The sequence below is a fragment of the Sphaerodactylus townsendi genome, linkage group LG08 (genome assembly GCF_021028975.2).
Source record: "Sphaerodactylus townsendi isolate TG3544 linkage group LG08, MPM_Stown_v2.3, whole genome shotgun sequence".
In the NCBI taxonomy this organism is placed as follows: domain Eukaryota; kingdom Metazoa; phylum Chordata; class Lepidosauria; order Squamata; family Sphaerodactylidae; genus Sphaerodactylus; species Sphaerodactylus townsendi.
The window spans coordinates 29,332,774-29,349,842 of record NC_059432.1 but is presented as its reverse complement, the minus strand read 5'-3'; the positions used below and the strand labels follow the sequence as shown (position 1 = coordinate 29,349,842).

Sequence of the window (17,069 nt, the reverse complement as noted above, 5' to 3'; positions counted from 1 at the left end):
ATCCATTGTCCGTATTGCAGCTACAGATGCTTCAGTTGTGCTTTTTCTTAACAGCAGTGAAGGAATTCACAGTGTTTGCTCATACCCAAAATTTTCTTTCAGAGTGCCTGGAAACATTCCTTTCAGCTGTCCTTATCAGGAGCCTGAGAGGAAATTTGAATCCTTTGTGCTTGGAGAATGTCTAAAAAACATTTGCAGAGAATTTGAACAAGCCAGAAGAAAGCTTGACTCAAGCCACTGGATTCTAAAGTGTGAAAGAATCCCGATCTTTTAATTTTTTTTCCAGTCTGGTAGCACCACTGAGTGACATCTGTCTCAGTATGTGTGCATTCACAAGCATTATATTTTATCTGAATTTTGCTTAGTTGGTGAAATGTAATGTTTAGTTAATGTGAAAAGTAGGATTGACAGCTCATAGCAGCATTTCATGATTCTCTGAAATGTTGCATTTGCTCTGGAGAACAAATGCACTGAAGTTAATTCTTTGACTCATCAAATAGCTTATTAAGCTTCACAACTTGGTATTTCTGATTAGCCTCCGCTCTCTCATGGCAAAAGATGCAAACCAGTAACACTAACTGAGAAGCATCCATTGTTGAATGTTGCACTGTTGCACTGTAGCAGTGTTTTGCCAGTGGATTTTCCTGTGTGTGCAAGACAACCCAGTTTCAAATTATTGCTGTAGCACCAGGATAGTGTAATATTGCATGGTGTGCAGATGTAGCCTCATAGTAAAGTGGGTCAGTTACTTAAGCAGCATTGTGGAACCATTCACAGCTTTGGAGGCCTCAGCTTACCTTGGAAAACCCCATACACAGAAATGGTTTTTACCTCTTTGCCCCCAAACAGAGGAGTGGACCCTGAAAAAAAATAGAATGAAGACAATAATATAGTAGGGGTGATAATAATGGCTTCATTTATACTCAGATTTTCTCACTGGGACTCCAGGTGGATGATAAATATGATAAGTTAATCAGCAACCAAATTACAATGTATAATCTTTAAAAAGCGTTTGAAAGTAACAGCAAAGATACATACATCTTTTCTTATATTGCCTTGGACCCTGGAAGCTAGAGAGAAGAGCCCAAACTCTCTCATCTGCCTTGGACAGACTGAATGGAAGAGGGCACGTTCCTTTCAACCTGTCTTCCAACCCCTGCACTATAGGGTAAATTTCTCATGGAGATGAATTTTCCAGCTTTGAATGCTAAAGGGCAGATTGCTGTTTCTTGGAGAAGAAACAGTAAGCTGGTTCATAAGTTACAGTGAATGCACATACTATTTATTCATGTACATTATTTATAATGTATCTTTCTCTCATGGACTCAAGGTGGATTACACATAGAATGTCAGTACAGTTAACAAAATAGGACATTCAATAACTGATGCATTAGTATATTTGACATGTGGAAGCACCAGAAAACCACAGAAGCGTAACATAAATATTAACATGACACATTAAGCAGTACAGAAATTACAATTTACAGTATGCTGTATATAGCAGTAAAGATCACAAGTCCCAATCATTTATCCAAGTAAGTTTGTGAAACCTTTCTGCATTGTGCAGCCTTATTACCTGTTCAGAAAAGCCATCTTGAATAGTTCCATCTTATATAGTTTGCAGAAGGCCAGGAAAGGGGGAGATTTCCTGATCTCTTTGGGCTATTCAACAAGTAGGAGCCACCACAAAGAAAGCACTGGCATAGATAGTTGTTGATTTTATCCATTTGCAGATTGGCACTTGCAGAAGCCCTCAGTGATGTGAACAGAGTTGTGGCAAAGCACAGGAATGGAGTTATGGCAGAGCGTTCCAGGGTTCCATGGCAGAGCATAAAAAAAAGAGGGGCCAAGACCACGAAGAGCTTTATATGTGTTAGCCAATACTTTAAACTGAGCTTGTTAACTAATGGGCCATCAACAGAGGGTCTACAGAATGGGCGAAATATGCATGCTTTGTCTAGCTCCTGCTGATATTCAAGCAGTGGCATTCTAGACCAGCTGGAGTATCCAAGTTGATTTTGAGGGAAGACTAATGTACAGTGCATTATAGAAGTCTGGCCTCAGTGTTACTGTGGTATGGGTGCAGGTGGCCAGGTCAAGGTATATCAAGGTATGTGGCCCTTTTATGGGCTAGAATGAGTTGCAGTTGTATTAACTTGCTTCCACCGGTATAAAGTCAGATCCAGTATGCCAAGGCTTCCAACTGAGTCTGTGGGGACAACAATATCCTTCAAGGCCTCCCCTTTCCCACCCAGTTGCTAACTTTCCATTCTTAGGCAAAATTCTATAGCAAGAGTGGGTGGATAAAGTTCCAGGTGGTCTTGGAGGAGGCTGACTAGACTCAAAATGTAGAACTGTGTAGATACATGAGAGGGAAGTTTCTTTGATGGTAGTTCCCTCAGTAATGCTGTGGCAACAGCATTGTTTAAAAGTTCTAGCTTATATCCTGCCATCCAAGCATGGAAAGCACACAGAAAGATCATTCATGAGGTCACAAGACCCATGTGGCTCTTCCTTGTTGGGGGGCTGGAGTGAGGAAATGTAAGAGGATGAAATCATCCTCTCTTCTTCCCCTGAGATGGAGGAAGAGTGAGAGGGAGAAGGGAAGGCAGTTTGTAAGCCCCTTTGAGTCTCCTATAAGAGAGAAAGGGGGGATATAAATCCAACTCTTCTTCTTCTTTGGGCCAATCATACACTCTTAGCCTCGAACCTGGCAAGTACTTGGATGAGAAACCTCCAAGGAATATCAGGGGCATGACATGGAGGCAGGCAATGGCAAACCATCTGAGCATCTATTGCCTTAAAAATCCTACAGGGTCAGCTGTGACTTGACAGCAGAGATGTATGGTGGGAAAATGGTGCCCGGAGACAGCCGTTCTCTGGGCTCCCCACGCTTCGCTCAGGGGGGCAGGGCTCAGGGGAGGTAGCCCTCCCTGGCTCCCAGCCGGCAATCTCTTTTACCCTCCCCTCTGGGGAGAGCAGAAGCAACTGAGGCTCCATCCTCATCTCCTTTGCTTTTATAAGTATGGGGACAGGGCTCTGCTCCTCAGGGGCGTGGCCATGCCCCAGGATGGAGCGTCAGTTGCTTCTGCTCTTCCTAGAGGGGAGGGCAGAAGGGACTGCCAGCTGGGAGCCAGGGGAGGCAAGGCTTTGAGGTGGTGTCCTCAGGTTTCCTTGGCCCTGCCCATGTCGATGATGACATGGGCGGGGCCAAAGGCTCCCGAAGATGATGAGGCAGCAGGAAGTCCTTGCCGTCTTCCAGGTCACATGGGGAGACCATTTTTGACCAGATGAGTGGTGCCCAGGGACAGAGTGGTACCCTTGTCCCTAGGGACGTACACCACTGCTTGACAGCAAGAAAAAGAAACAAAAAGGAACTGCATCATATTGTTCCTATATGTACATGTAAAACTTGTGGTATTCTTTTTGAATGACTGGCCCAAAATAGTGCTGCCTCTAATTCTGGTGCCAATGAGGCAATATTATTTTGTGCTCTTTCAACAGGTTACCTCACACAGAATTCATGGGCTGGAACTTATGACTGTCTTCTACTAATGGGGGTCGTTTGGCACAAGAGGCTGCTCTGCTTATAGAAGAGGTTCTTGTGTTGGTTAGAGGCTTCTTGCACCAGAAGAACTACTGTGAGCACAACAGACTCCTAAGTTCCAGACCTTTAGATGTTTGCCTTAAAGTAATATCTGTCCGAGGGGTGAGCACGTAAAAAATGATCAATAAATTTTCAGGTCTGGATAATAAAAACCCAGAAATGTTCAATAAAACCGAATAAAGCCAAAACACATCAACTTTATGCAAGTTTATGCAGCAGAGAGATCTTCAACTGAGTGCTGAGCAGAATTCAGTTGTCCTCTTTCCCTGTCTGCCATCGCTTCCCAGGTCCTACAGGGATTTGGGAAGTGGCAGTGGCAGGGGAAGAACGAATGAACTCTGCGTCAAAAACAGCGTAATTTGTCTCTGTCCTGTTCTCCGCAAATTGTGTTTGGCTTTTTTGGCACCAGGTTTATTCAGTTCTGAATCTGTTTCATGGAACTCATTTTATCTCTCTTGCATTTTGAGGAGGCTCTTAACCAGTGGTGAGATTCAAATAATTTAACAACTTGTTGTTTACAATCACCATTTTAACAACCGGTTCTGCCAAAGTGGTGCGAACCTGCTGAATCCCACCACTGCTCTTAACTGTGCACTGTGTTTCCAGGGATAATATCATTGTATAATATAGTATTAATAGGCAGCATATGCTGTTGTTTGTGCAGGGATGGAGCACCAGCAGATTGTAAAGTGCCTCTCCTCTTGTGCATAATGAAATGGTTGTTCAGTCCTGTGTTTGAACCCATCATTTTAACAGGGTAGGTGTATAAAAGACACGATAACAAATACTACACTTTGGCGTACAAAAGCTCAGTTTACAGTTGTGACAATTGATTTGTAATTGTGACAGTCCCAATCTTCACTTCTTCTAATGATACATCCAGGGATATTTAAATCCAACGGGTAAAGTAACAAGAAGTTTATATAGAGGATTTTTAAAGGCTTGGAGCAGGGGTCTGCAACCTGTGGCTCTCCAGATGTTCATGGACTACAATTCCCATCAGCCCCTGCCCTCATGGAGAGCCACAGGTTGCAGACCCCTGGCTTAGAGGCTATAAAACCTCTAGATTTGGTTTTATTTGGGATTCTCTGTCAAGCCAATTAGATTATGTCAATAGCGTGAAATAAAATGATATTTCAAATGCAGGCTCTTCTTAAAGACCTAAAGCTGTTCTCTTATGTCAGCAGGTTCTATTCAGAAAAAGTGAAGATTGGGACCGTCACAATTACAAATCAATTGTCACAATTGTAAATCATTTGGTTATGACTCAAGTATTGAGTTTTTGTACGCCAAGGTGTAGTATTTGTTATTGTGTTTGAACCCAGCAGAAAGCAAACCAGGGAAAGACATGGGAGTATATTTAAAGTAGCCGGCATTTCAAGGTGGTTTGGCTTCATCTGCGGCTGAAAATCATAATAAATAATTTTATTATAAATCATAATAACAGAAGGACCCTTTCCGCCTTCAGTCCATGGCTTTGTTTAAGAGTTTGCTGGCTTTCACTTTCATGACGCTTGGAAATCTGACACTTGTGGATCCTCTCTTGAACTGGCAATCTCTAGGCTTTGCACAGATAAGTTGTTCTCCCTGCTCAGTGAAACCTGAGTGGTTGGATTAAAAAGGAAACTGCGCTTCAAAAAGATTTTGCCATTGGTTTCTCTGGACAAGTGTATACTGAAATGACCTCTCCAGTCTGGCATGCAACTAGTTCCTCGGAGTAAAATTAGTTGCAAGTAGTTGGGTGAGACCTGAAGGCTCCTCTTGGAAGGTCAAGGAAACGATTCTGAGAGCTTAGCAACACAATGACTAGTACATTTCTGGGTTTGTTTATGTATGGTTAAGAAGGAGGACAAATGAGTGTTCATTGGGGGGGGAAGGTTCTCCAAAATGTTTTCAAATTTAGAAACTGAACTAGAAGTGAAAGCCTCTGTCAAACATAGGGGTTTGTTTAATAAATCTGCCTGTTCTTAAATGGTGGGGGGGAAAATGTTCCAGAAACTAGACAGGGAAGATTTTGTAAACTAAGAGAGAGCTGGTTCTTTCTGTTTTAGGTTGTTAATTGTACACCCATACAGACAATCTGGCCAAAATCGTTGTGAACTTGTGCCATTGAGCATCCTTGGAAGTGAACCAGCAATGAGAATATCACAGATAATATGTTGGGCATGGTTTATTCATTGTTCAGCATTTTCAGTTCTTGTTGATTCAAACGGAAGGGAAACATATACATAACTACCCCATTGAAATTAATTAACTTGGGCTGGGTTGAGTCTTGTAATACCTATGTCCAAATGACCTAAAATAATGAGTATATTTTGTCTGGGGCAGGAATCACATTTTAAAAGTAGATCTAGAAAGCTTCCTGCTTTAAATATTATCCATTTCCAGTAGTGCTGAATGTGGTAGTGATATAAATTAATATATCTAATTCTCAGTGGATCAGTGGATACTTAAATCCTGAGATTGAAAGACATGGGCAGACAAGACAGAACTTCCCACAAACCCAAGAAAGCCTCAGGTTTGCAGAAAAATCTGAAATCTAAAAAAACAAAACAAAACATGGTGGGCTAAAACTCCCAGAATGAAAGTAGCACTTATAGCTTTAAGGAATGAATGTCCTCAGAGGCCATTGCTAGGCAAGCACAACAGTAATACCAGCCTTCAAGCCTTGGTTTCTGTAAATAAAAGAGGGAGGGGGTTCCTTTAGGTCTTTGTTGGCCTTGAGGGAGGACACATCAGACCCAGCAGCAGCTATCAGGGGACTCACTACCACATGACTTGCACATCTCATCCAGGCCTGGCTGCTTTAAATGAAGTAAATGAATACAGTTGAAGGTGGGGGGATGGGCAGATCAGTGGTAGGCTGGTTTATGTCTGGGAAGGAGAAAAAGAAGCAGGAAAGGTGAGGATAGGGGACTACCGAAAGGAGGAAAAGGCGAAATAGTGTGGTGAGGAGATGCAAGAGAAAGTGAGGTACTCCAACAAGTCCTTGCAGGTTCTCCATTGTCTACCTGGTACCATACAGGTTCCACTGCTGTCCATCCAGCACCATATTTAGGGGGAGAGGCTTCCCATGAGAGGGAAGCATGGAAAACTGAAGATGGGGCTGATAAAGGTGGATTGGCTGGTGGGTGAGAAGGAAGCAGGAAAAGGAGAGAGACAAGAGGAGCTTTTAGAGAAGGGAAATAAAAGAAATAGTGTGCAAGGGGGAAATGAGATACTCCAGCAAATCCTTGCTGGTCCTCCATTTGTCTTTAAATGAAGTAAATGAATACAGTTGAAGGTGGGGGGATGGGCAGGTCAGTGGTAGGCTGGTTTATGTCTGGGAAGGAGAAAAAGAAGCAGGAAAGGTGAGGATAGGGGACTACCGAAAGGAGGATGTCCTGGAAAATATGTTACACTGGAAAACTAAATTGGAAACCAGGAAGCACAAATGAGGAAACAATCCATTCCTGCACTATTGTTTCCCTCCCAGTCCAATATAAGGCAATCTCTTCAGACTTACCTTCTTGTGTTCAGAATCATACCCCAACTTTTTAAAGGGCCTGTGAAATTTGCTGCAGGCTTGTGCCCATGAAAAACCACTTTGGGATTGGAATATTGTCATCTCATTGTGGCACCTGGTGTATTAGGGGTTAAACGTTGAAATAACTAGCCCTTTTGTTCACTAATAGTTCTATTAATTTTGGGCTGTAGCTTTTGGGAGCACTTGATCAAACCTAAAGAGAATCTGAACTTGAATAGTCTTGAGTTTTGTTTAAGTAACCATGCCCATGTTTTCATGTTTCCTGTAGGAGCTAAGTGATCTGCAACGTGACCCACCTGCACACTGCTCAGCAGGACCTGTTGGAGATGATTGTAAGATCTTTATAGATGATGGCAAGATATTTTTTTCCTATTTTGTTACATTTAAGCATTTACAAAGTGATTAATGCTTTGTGTTTTTCAGTGTTCCACTGGCAGGCAACTATTATGGGACCTGTAAGTATGCAGTTTATATAGCTCAGTTCCTCTTTTCCTCCAATAAAATATGCTTTAATTGGCTTCTGAATTTGCTGATGACTGGAATCGTTTTGAATACCTTTTGAACAACAGGCATTAATTTAGGTTCAGAGTAGTAGTTGTTTTTTGTAACCTAGCCTTCCTATCCTTGAGGGATATTTCTTACCCTCGTTGGACTTCTTGGCAGAATGCAAAGAAAAATGGCTCTTGAACTCTTTATTTTTGAGGACATTGTTTAGTCCTGTGCAGGTGACAAGGTCCTCATAGTACAGCCAGTTACAGTTTTACAGTTTTACTTTGATATATCAAAATACACGTGCGCACGCACACACACACAACCTGCAACTCTAAGTATTGTGCCATTGGGGTAGTTCATCTACCGTCAACTCATTTAACATAGAGGAGTTAAAGAAATACCCAAGGAGTTTGTTAAAAAGATTCTGAATCAAAGAATCGTGTTTAAGTCCACTGGAGAGAGATACCCTTTCATGATGTCCTGAAGATCCTTTCTGATAGCCTCGAGAAAATTTATCCTACCGCAGAGTGCCATACTTGAGAGGTAGAAACATGTCCTAAAGTACAAAAACGTTTTGAAATTCATTTTTGAATTTCCTAAATGTTTTCTTTTAAAATTCATGGAAATTGAGTTGTCTAATACATGAAGTTCAAACCATAGTTTTTAGTGTTCCAAAATATATCTATAATGAGAAGGTGAGAATGGTAAAGGAATCATAGTGGTGTGACTTAGTCAGTGTTCAAATAGGGAGGGTTGGCACAACAGAAACCTTCTGCCTCATGTCAAAGTTTGTTTTCAGGCTCTAGAGGTTTTAATACCATGAAAACAATGGTTTCTTGCTCCAAGGGGGAAGGCAATTTGTCATGGGCGAGTCCCCCCTTTCCATCAAGGATGCAGGACTAAAATTCTTCTAAACCTCCTGTCTCCTGGGTGGAATCACCCATTTTCCTCAGTTTGTTTCCTGCCTCGTTTAGGAGAGCAAGCTTTTGGTAAGAGCTTCTCTGCAAGGCCCCTACAAATCAGCAGAAGACACCTAATACTTTTATTTTTACACTTTTATGTCTATTATATCTTTAATCTATACCTCAAATTCTTCCTTTTTGGCTACCCCCACCCCCACCCTTTTGAGGGTAGAAATACCTGAACACAGAAAACAAGGACACCTCAGATGGCTTCATTTCTAAGAAGGGGGGGGGGAGGCTTTTTGTCCTCCCTGAAACAGAAGGAAGGGACTAATACCCAGGCCTGTTGATCAGGGGCAAAACCTGCAGATGAGCAGAGGCCGCGAGAGGAGCATGTCAGACAATACAATTGTGCCTCAGAGGATACCTCAGCAGCAGCAACTGATTTTGGCAGGAATATCCTCTGCATCAATATAGATGGCTGATGTTCGGAGCTCATGGCCACAGTGGAGCAGTCAGAGAGATGCAGCAAAATAGAGATGCCTTCCCTCTCTCCCAAACCCCTTTCTAGATCCCCATCCCCCCCTGGAGATATCAAGTTGGCTTTGCCATGCAATGTTGGAGGAGGTCCAGTCCCTAAAAGGGAATTTGAAAAGATATTCTTCAAGGTATTCCTCCAGATCACATACCCCACCCCCGCCCCCGCCAGTGTATTGTTTAGAAGGTGAAGCAAAGAGGACCTCTCAGTAGAGGACAGGTTGCAGTGCATGTGACCTGCAAGACTAAGGTGACAGGGGGAAAATGCGGTGCACAGACTCGACTCTTCTCACAGCGACCCAGCCTCCTCCTTTGGGGGCTCAGAGGAGTAAAAAATGTCAGAGGAGGAGATAATTGTCCCAATGCAATCCAAACATCCCTTTAACCAAGGGGCCTGTCAAGGACTATTAGCACTGGAACTGAGGAAGATGATACTAACCCTAAAACCAAATTCAAAGTTTTCCCCACATTCCTTAGTGTGGGAGAAGTAGTGCTGTTCCTAGAATTCTTTGGGAACCAAATGAAAGAAGAATGGACAAGCCTTCTTTCTACTGTCAGTTTGGTGTAGCTGTTAAGAGCAGGTGAGTCTCCTTACAGCAAAGGAAGGGGGGGTATAAAATCCAAACTGCTCTTCTTCTAATAAATAGAACCCTGGTTAGCAAAAAGGCTTTATACTTAACCTGACAATGGATCTCTTAGAGATTCCCTTAGTAGATGCTGTTGATGAAACTCGCAGGGGGCTTGGTTACTAAAGACAGGGGTGGATCCCTATGTAACCTAAGGTCAGATTACTCTCTCAGAAAATCCCATGAGGCCTCAGACTTGGCTATTAGGGCATCATCTCTGTTTACAAGGGCTTCCATCAGTTGGGATAGAGAGCTAGTTTTGCTGATTCCAGAGGAGAACAAAAGGACTAAGGAAGGTGACACACTATGCTTTTCCTCCAATACTATGTAATTGGCAGTAGCAGCACATAGAAGTTTGTGGCTCGGAGCATGGTTGAGAATGAAGGTTTTGTGTCTGATAGTTGTGACTTTACATAGAAGAGTCTCAGAATCAGGAGCTGTATTGACCAGGAAAGGTCTATGTGTTTTTCACAAGGGCAAATGGCCCTAAGAACAGATTCAGCATTCAGTCTAACATTTGGGTGTATAATAGAGGTATCTATTGTGAGGGCCTCAATCATTATACATACAGTGGTAGAATGAAACTCTAGTGAACCAAATTAAGCTTTGTGAGAACTTTCAGAGAATTTCTCTCCTTTTTAGATTTTAATGTAAAACTCCCAGCTCATATTGCTGGAACTGTATAGCTCAATGATGGCGAACCTTTTTGAGACTGAGTGCCCAAATTGCAACCTAGAACCCACTTATTTATCGCAAAGTGCCAACACAGCAATTTAACCTGAATACTGAGGTTTTAGTTTAGAAAAAACGGTTGGCTCCAAGGCGCACGTTACTCGGGAGTAAGCTTGGTGAAGCAACTGTGCAACGCTTCGAATCGGTGAATCACGACCCTAGGAGGGTTTACTCAGAAGCAAGCCCCATTGCGAGCAACTGAGCTTACTCCCAGGTAAAGGATCGTGCCCAGGCTAACCTAGATGTGTGTGCCAGGGTGATTTTCCGCCCCCTCCACATGATGAACTCTGTGCACGTGTGCCCACAGAAAGGGCTCTGAGTGCCACCTCTGGCACCCGTGCCATAGGTTCGCCACCACTGGTATAGCTGAAAAATAATGGGAAAATACACCTGCAAATAGAAACCGGATTCTCCTCACGAGTGCTTTCCAGTAGTTCTGTACAGTTTTGTTGTCACACAGTTCATGGTGATGATTGTGGATGATTCTCTTGTTAGCCAGAACACTCAGGGGCACTGAACTTGAACAATGTGCTAATGACATTTTGACCTCAAATGGGCACAGTCTTGAGATTCATTCTTTTGCTTGAAAATACTTGCCTGAAAAACCTGCCTTCTTGATGTGCTTGTTTTTCAGCCTGACAGTGCATATCAAGGGGGAGTCTTTTTTCTCACTGTACATTTTCCAACAGACTACCCATTCAAACCACCAAAGGTAAATATTTGATAACAGACCAGATGCAGTTTTCATTTCATTAAGAGACTGGTTCGAAGTTGTCAAGAGTTAAATGCATGAGGAGCATCCTCACGGAGAACAGCTGAAGCAAGAGGAGGAATTTAAGGGCGAGAGCTATTGCAGAGTGTTGTGGACCACATGCAGAATACGACAACACTAGAAATAGTTGACAAAAGCTGTGTTGCTGTCCCTTTAACATTCATTATTTTGAATTAAAAATGTGAGTTTGGGATAAAGCTATTTTAAATAAAATAAAATGTTTTTGATCTCGTGAAAATAGACACCGTTTTTACCAGTGGTGTCCTCCCCCCTGCCACTTCCTTCATTGTGGGCTGCATTGGGCAGGGGGTGTGCTTCTGTATATGGAACTTAGAGGGTATCCAACCCATTGTATTTGTCAGTTTGCTAGGGTTGAACGTAATTAATTTAAATTAGTGGATTTCTAGCTTCAAGGAGCCATTGCCATATGTCACAGTCCCACTACATTTTGCAGAGGATTCTGGAATCAGAACAAACAGGAGCGTGGGATCAAATGTGGGATCTGGTCTAGACCCCACCATTGTGCTCCGTAAGCCATAGACTTATAATGTATCCCAAACCGTAAGCCATAGACTTATAATGTATCCCAAACCGTAAGCCATAGACTTATAATGTATCCCAAATGTGCAGTTGCACATTTTATGAATAACTTGTGGGGGTGAGTTCTTTGTCTTTCAGGAATGCTTCCCTTCATTATTGATATTCTTGTTGAAGAGTCCTGTTCAGAGAACGCTTCACTTCCTTCGAGTTCTGTTCAAAAACCACCAATCATACATGTTCATTTATTTTATTTGATGAGATCTAATATGCTGCCCTTCCCCTTTTGGGCTCAATACCAATAAATTACCATTACAGTTTATCAAGATGTCAATAGAATAAAATCTAAATCCTTTGAGGACCATTGGTGGGCTTAGTGGTACAGATAAAACTGTACATTGTTGGAAAGTATTTTTTGCACTTGCTCATTTGGAATTGTTGATCTTTTTTGTGGAAATTTGAATTTTGCAATGGCTTCGCGGTAGCTGACACCTATGCATTATGCCCAGCTCCATTCAAGGTTGCACTTTATTGAAAGTAGAAGGCAGCATAAACATCAGAAAATTTTGTGTGGCTGTCTATTCTATGAAGATTTAGGTTCCACCAGAAGGATTGGATCAGCATGTTCTATGTAGCCCTTCTAACATAAGGCAGGTTTTGTATCATCTTAATCTGGGAACAGAACTGTATCTGGTCTTACTTATGTGTTGGTAACAGATTGTGTAACAGAATGTATCCCTGTTTGAGTTAAGCCAAGGCATTGTGCTTTGAGAGATGTCAGATGGAGATGAAGTAAAATACAAGGAATGTGTGTGCAGTTCCAACACTGAAAAAATACTTGCTGATTCTTCTATTACAGATTGCATTTACAACAAAAATCTATCATCCAAACATAAATAGCAATGGGAGTATTTGTCTTGATATCCTGAGGTCACAGTGGTCACCTGCTCTGACTGTATCTAAAGGTTTGTATTTGTAAAATATCCTGTTCTTCCTTTTATATTGAAGTTCCTGTTTCCCATGTTTATGGCTGTTATGTTTGGGTAAAGGAAGATGCTCTGTGCTGCTTGTGATGTTTCCACAGGAACTAATGCTGCACTACTGCTGCTTCCCTATTAGCTGGTGACGGGGAGCGGGGGGTTGAATCCATGCTCTCTGTCTGCAAAGGAAAACAGTTTTATGGTAACCCACCTTTCCTTAAAATCTGTCTATCTGCTATTGTGCCCTTTCAGCAGAAGGGCATCTGCAACATGATTTGTGTATGGAAGTGAGCTATATGAGACCTAAGCTGTCAATGCTCCGGTTCTTAAGTACAATAAGGAATTTTTTTCCTTTAACCATTCAAGAAGATACTGTAAGCGTGGAACAAAGCCTTAATGGAAATATAGTCAGTCATGTTACAGCATTTTTAGTGTCATTAATGATAGTTGATCATTAAGAATAACATCTAGCTGTACAAAAGGCTTGTGTGTGTTGCTAGGTCCTTGCTTTGGAAAAAGATTTGTATAGGACTGGTGTGCATTGGAATGTTTAAGAGTTCAAATGGTTTTTAACGTATTATGTCTTATGAAGCCCTGTTTAAAATATTTTTGGAATGAGAGATATTCTCATCACGTTGAAGCAGTGGCATAGTGCCCATGGGGCGAGGGGGGTGCAATGCCCTGGTGGAGCAGCAGTGGAGGCATGGCCGGGCCGTTGAGGGGGCGTGGCAGGGTGGGGGTGGGCAATGCCGCATAAGGGGCGCAGGGCGCACACACGCCCTGAGCGCAGTTTCTTCCTCCGCCTCTGCACTGAAGTGACATTTGTAATAGTTTACATAGAACTGGCTGGTAACTGAATGCTATTAGTGTCATGTTAAAATGATTTGCAGTAGTTAAGATATATATAAAACATTGTTGAACTGGTTCTATAGACCTATGGGTAGACATTTTTTTAAAGAGCAGCTCTCTATGTGGTAACAGCCGCCTCTTAAAACCAGTTTGAGATTTGATGTGAGATCTTCATTTGAAAGGGGAGAAAAATACCAGAACATCTGGGGCTTTCCTTAAGAAGCTCTTTGGTTCCTGGACAATGCATGTTCCTAGCTAAATAAGATGCTGGGATGGATCCAGTGAAATGTGGATGCACAAGTTTAAGAAACAGATCTCTCCTCCATCATCTGTACCCCTGGAAAGCTGCTTCTTAAGGCCATGGGCCTTTGAACAGGACATGGTAAAAGGAACTGCAGCAAGAAAGAGGAATCGGCAGAAATTGCCCATTTGCTTATGTATGAACTCTTGAGTCATTTAGAGAGAAGCTAATGCAAGAAGATGGTTTCTCCATATTTCTCTTGAGTAGCAGTTCTCCCGAAGCCCAGCTGTATACCACTCTATTACCGATTGACTCTACACAGCAGGTTTCTAGAGAACCCAGGAAACTAGGGGGAAAAGGCAGTGGTCTGTCCCATGAATTTTGGTTCACTGTGAGGTGAAGAAAGGCAGTAGATATCTTAAAATAGTAAACTTCCTCTGTTCATGGTTCTTTGGATCCAACACACTTACTTTGATCAGATCATTTTTGAATTGCTGCATTGTTTCTGAAGTTTAGGATGGGGATTAGGGATGTGCCTTTGGCAAAGCCAGACCCCCCCCCCTTATTTTTTCAGAGGTTTTTTCACCTGAAAAAGGAAATTTTCAGCACAATTTGGGCTACTTTGGCCCCATTGCCATTTTTTTAAAGAATCCCCTTCTCTTCTCCCTCCCTCCCTCCCTCTCCCGTCACTTACCTTCTGGTCAACTTCACTTCTGTGGCCTCCAAGTTAGGACTTGGAGACTGCAGCAGGGGCAAAACTCCTCTGCTACAAGCCTCTAGGTTCCAAGTGAGACTTGGAAGCAGCCATCTCTGCTCCTGGAGCTCAGGTAAGCAATGGAAAGGAGAGATGGGGGTCAACATGGAAGTAAAATTCAGATTCAGGGCTAATCCTGGTTTAGAAATATCTAGGATTCTCCCCCAAAATCAGGTCCTTTAGATCCAAGTCCAAATTCTTACCAGTATTTTTTTTTTTGCACACCCCTGGCGGGGATACCAGCCAGCATAAAGAGTATTGCCTGCTTCTGTAGGTGGTAGGCCTTTAAAACAGTTAAGGGTTGGGTATTTTCATGGTATGAATTTTGACCCCTGCTGAAAGAGAACAATATGCTTCAAGCACCTAACTGCTTCCAGCACATTTCCTTAGATCAGTGGGGGAGGGAGGGGGATTATAGCTCCTTTCTGTAGAAGGGTTAGCCATGTAAGGATTTCTAAATATGTTGACTTTCGTGTGTGTGTGTGTGTGTGCGTGCGTGCGTGTGTGTGTGTATTTGAGAGAAGGCTTATAATTTCATGAAGTGCAAAAATGACGATGGATTATCTCTTGATTTACTGTACACAAATCATTGAATGATTGAGCTTTTCTTTTTTATTCTAGTTCTCTTGTCCATATGCTCTTTACTTTGCGATCCTAATCCAGATGACCCTTTAGTACCAGATATTGCACAGATCTACAAGTCAGACAAGGAAAAGTAAGTGTGAACATATCACATTTTTTTTTAAATGCTGACTGCTGTTCTGTTCTTTGCCTCTTTTGCTTTATGATTCAACCATTTTATATGCTTTTCAGTAATGCCTTCATCCCCCTGCAAATGAGAGATCTTACTGTCACTAGTCAAAAAATGTCAAACGGTGATCTGCTTGCTTGGCTTTAATGTGTGACCTTGCTGATATTTCTAGATAACAAACTACTTTTGCCAAATGTTAGAAATCTACTCTTTAAATGTTAAAGTATTGTACCAACCAATTTTGGGAAGAGAACTCCACATACTGCTTTGGGTGGTCTTCAAACAAAGTTGGGGTGTATCTTTCTATGGTCTGTTGTAATTCAATACAAGCCCATTACATTGAGTTTGAGATTTTAGCTGTGTTGGGTCATCCATTAGATTCACTGTCTTAAAATTGTATGGTATTATAACTGAGCGACAGAGGCAGTGATATGTAGGTTTGGTTGGCATTAAATATCTCCTCTACCCCGTCATGAAATGTAAGTAGATCAATATAGATGCTTCACTCATTTAGTAAGCTTTTGTGATAAAGAACTTATGACACCAAATATTTCTGCAATTCAGGCAAAAACCTCTCTAACCCTATTGTAGGTTAGGTCACGTGGGAGATTAAGGGAATATAATGTGGGGGTATCAGACTGGTTTGAGAGCCCCGTGCTTCCAAATTAATGTCAGTTGTCTCTTCTGATCCTTGCCACTTGATTGGTTTCTCTTTGCATCTTTTTTATACTCTCTGAATAATTTTTCTACTCCTATATATTCTCATGGCTTTGTATATCAGCGGAGTGGAGTGTATATATATACACACCTCTTCCTTCCTCCCCTTCCCTTGCATGCCACCCCTCCCCCTTCCTCCCCTCCCTCCGCTAGGGTGGATGGGCCATGTCCAGATGCTGGGGCCCCTTCCCCTCCCTCCCCTTCCCTTGCATGCCACCCTTCCCCCTCCCTCCCTTCCCTCTCCCTCCACTAGGGTCGATGGGCTATGTCCAGATGCTGCCCCCCCTTCCATGCCACCCCTCCCCTTGCATGCCACTCCTCACTCACTCACTCACTCCCCACACGCCCCTTCCCTTGCATGCCACCCCTCCCCTCCCTGCCATCCTTCCTCCTCCCTCCCTTTTCTCTCCCTCTGCTAGGGTGGGTAGGCCTTGTCTGCATTAGGCTACGGACATAACCAAAAAAGCCTCTTATTTTTTAACCTCTCTGGCTCATAAACGTGGCACGGGGGGCACAACTGATTTATTTTATTTATACACCACCTTTCTCTCCAATGAGGATACAAAGCAGCTTATGCTGTTCGCCTTACCTCCATTTTATCCCCACAGCAACCCTGTGAGGTAAATTAGGCTGGCAGTGTGTGCTTCCATGGCAGTTTTCAACCTAGGCCTCCCAGATCCTGGTCTGACTGCACCACACTAGCTGGCTGCCTCTTTATCAGGCATTCTATTGATTTAGCAGTGCCTTAAGCAGCACCAAGGATTCATCCTACAGCAGTGATGGCGAACCTTTTAGAGACCGAGTGCCCAAATTGCAACCCAAAACCCGCTTGTTTATCACAAAGTGCCAATAAGGCAATTTGACCTGAATACTGAGGTTTTAGTTTAGAAAAAAACAGCTGGCTCCAAGGTGTGTGTTACACGGGAGTAAGCTTCTTGGTTCTGCTATGAAGCATCTGTGCAACTCTTCCAATGGGTGAATCACGACCCAAAGAGGGTTTACTCAGTAGCAAGCCCCATTGCCAGCAACCGGGCTTACTCCCAGGT

At 42.7% G+C, this 17,069-nt stretch overlaps 1 protein-coding gene across 1 annotated transcript in view; it reads left to right on the top strand.

Annotated features, from left to right (window-relative positions):
* Window positions 1-17,069, top strand: part of UBE2D1 (ubiquitin conjugating enzyme E2 D1) — a 34,507-nt gene that overhangs the window by 13,966 nt on the left and 3,472 nt on the right. The window contains exons 2-6 of the mRNA XM_048505595.1: window positions 7,402-7,465; window positions 7,557-7,588; window positions 11,057-11,134; window positions 12,591-12,696; window positions 15,177-15,270. Of these exons, the coding sequence (XP_048361552.1) occupies window positions 7,402-7,465; window positions 7,557-7,588; window positions 11,057-11,134; window positions 12,591-12,696; window positions 15,177-15,270 (374 nt within the window). The remainder of the gene's footprint in view (window positions 1-7,401; window positions 7,466-7,556; window positions 7,589-11,056; window positions 11,135-12,590; window positions 12,697-15,176; window positions 15,271-17,069) is intronic.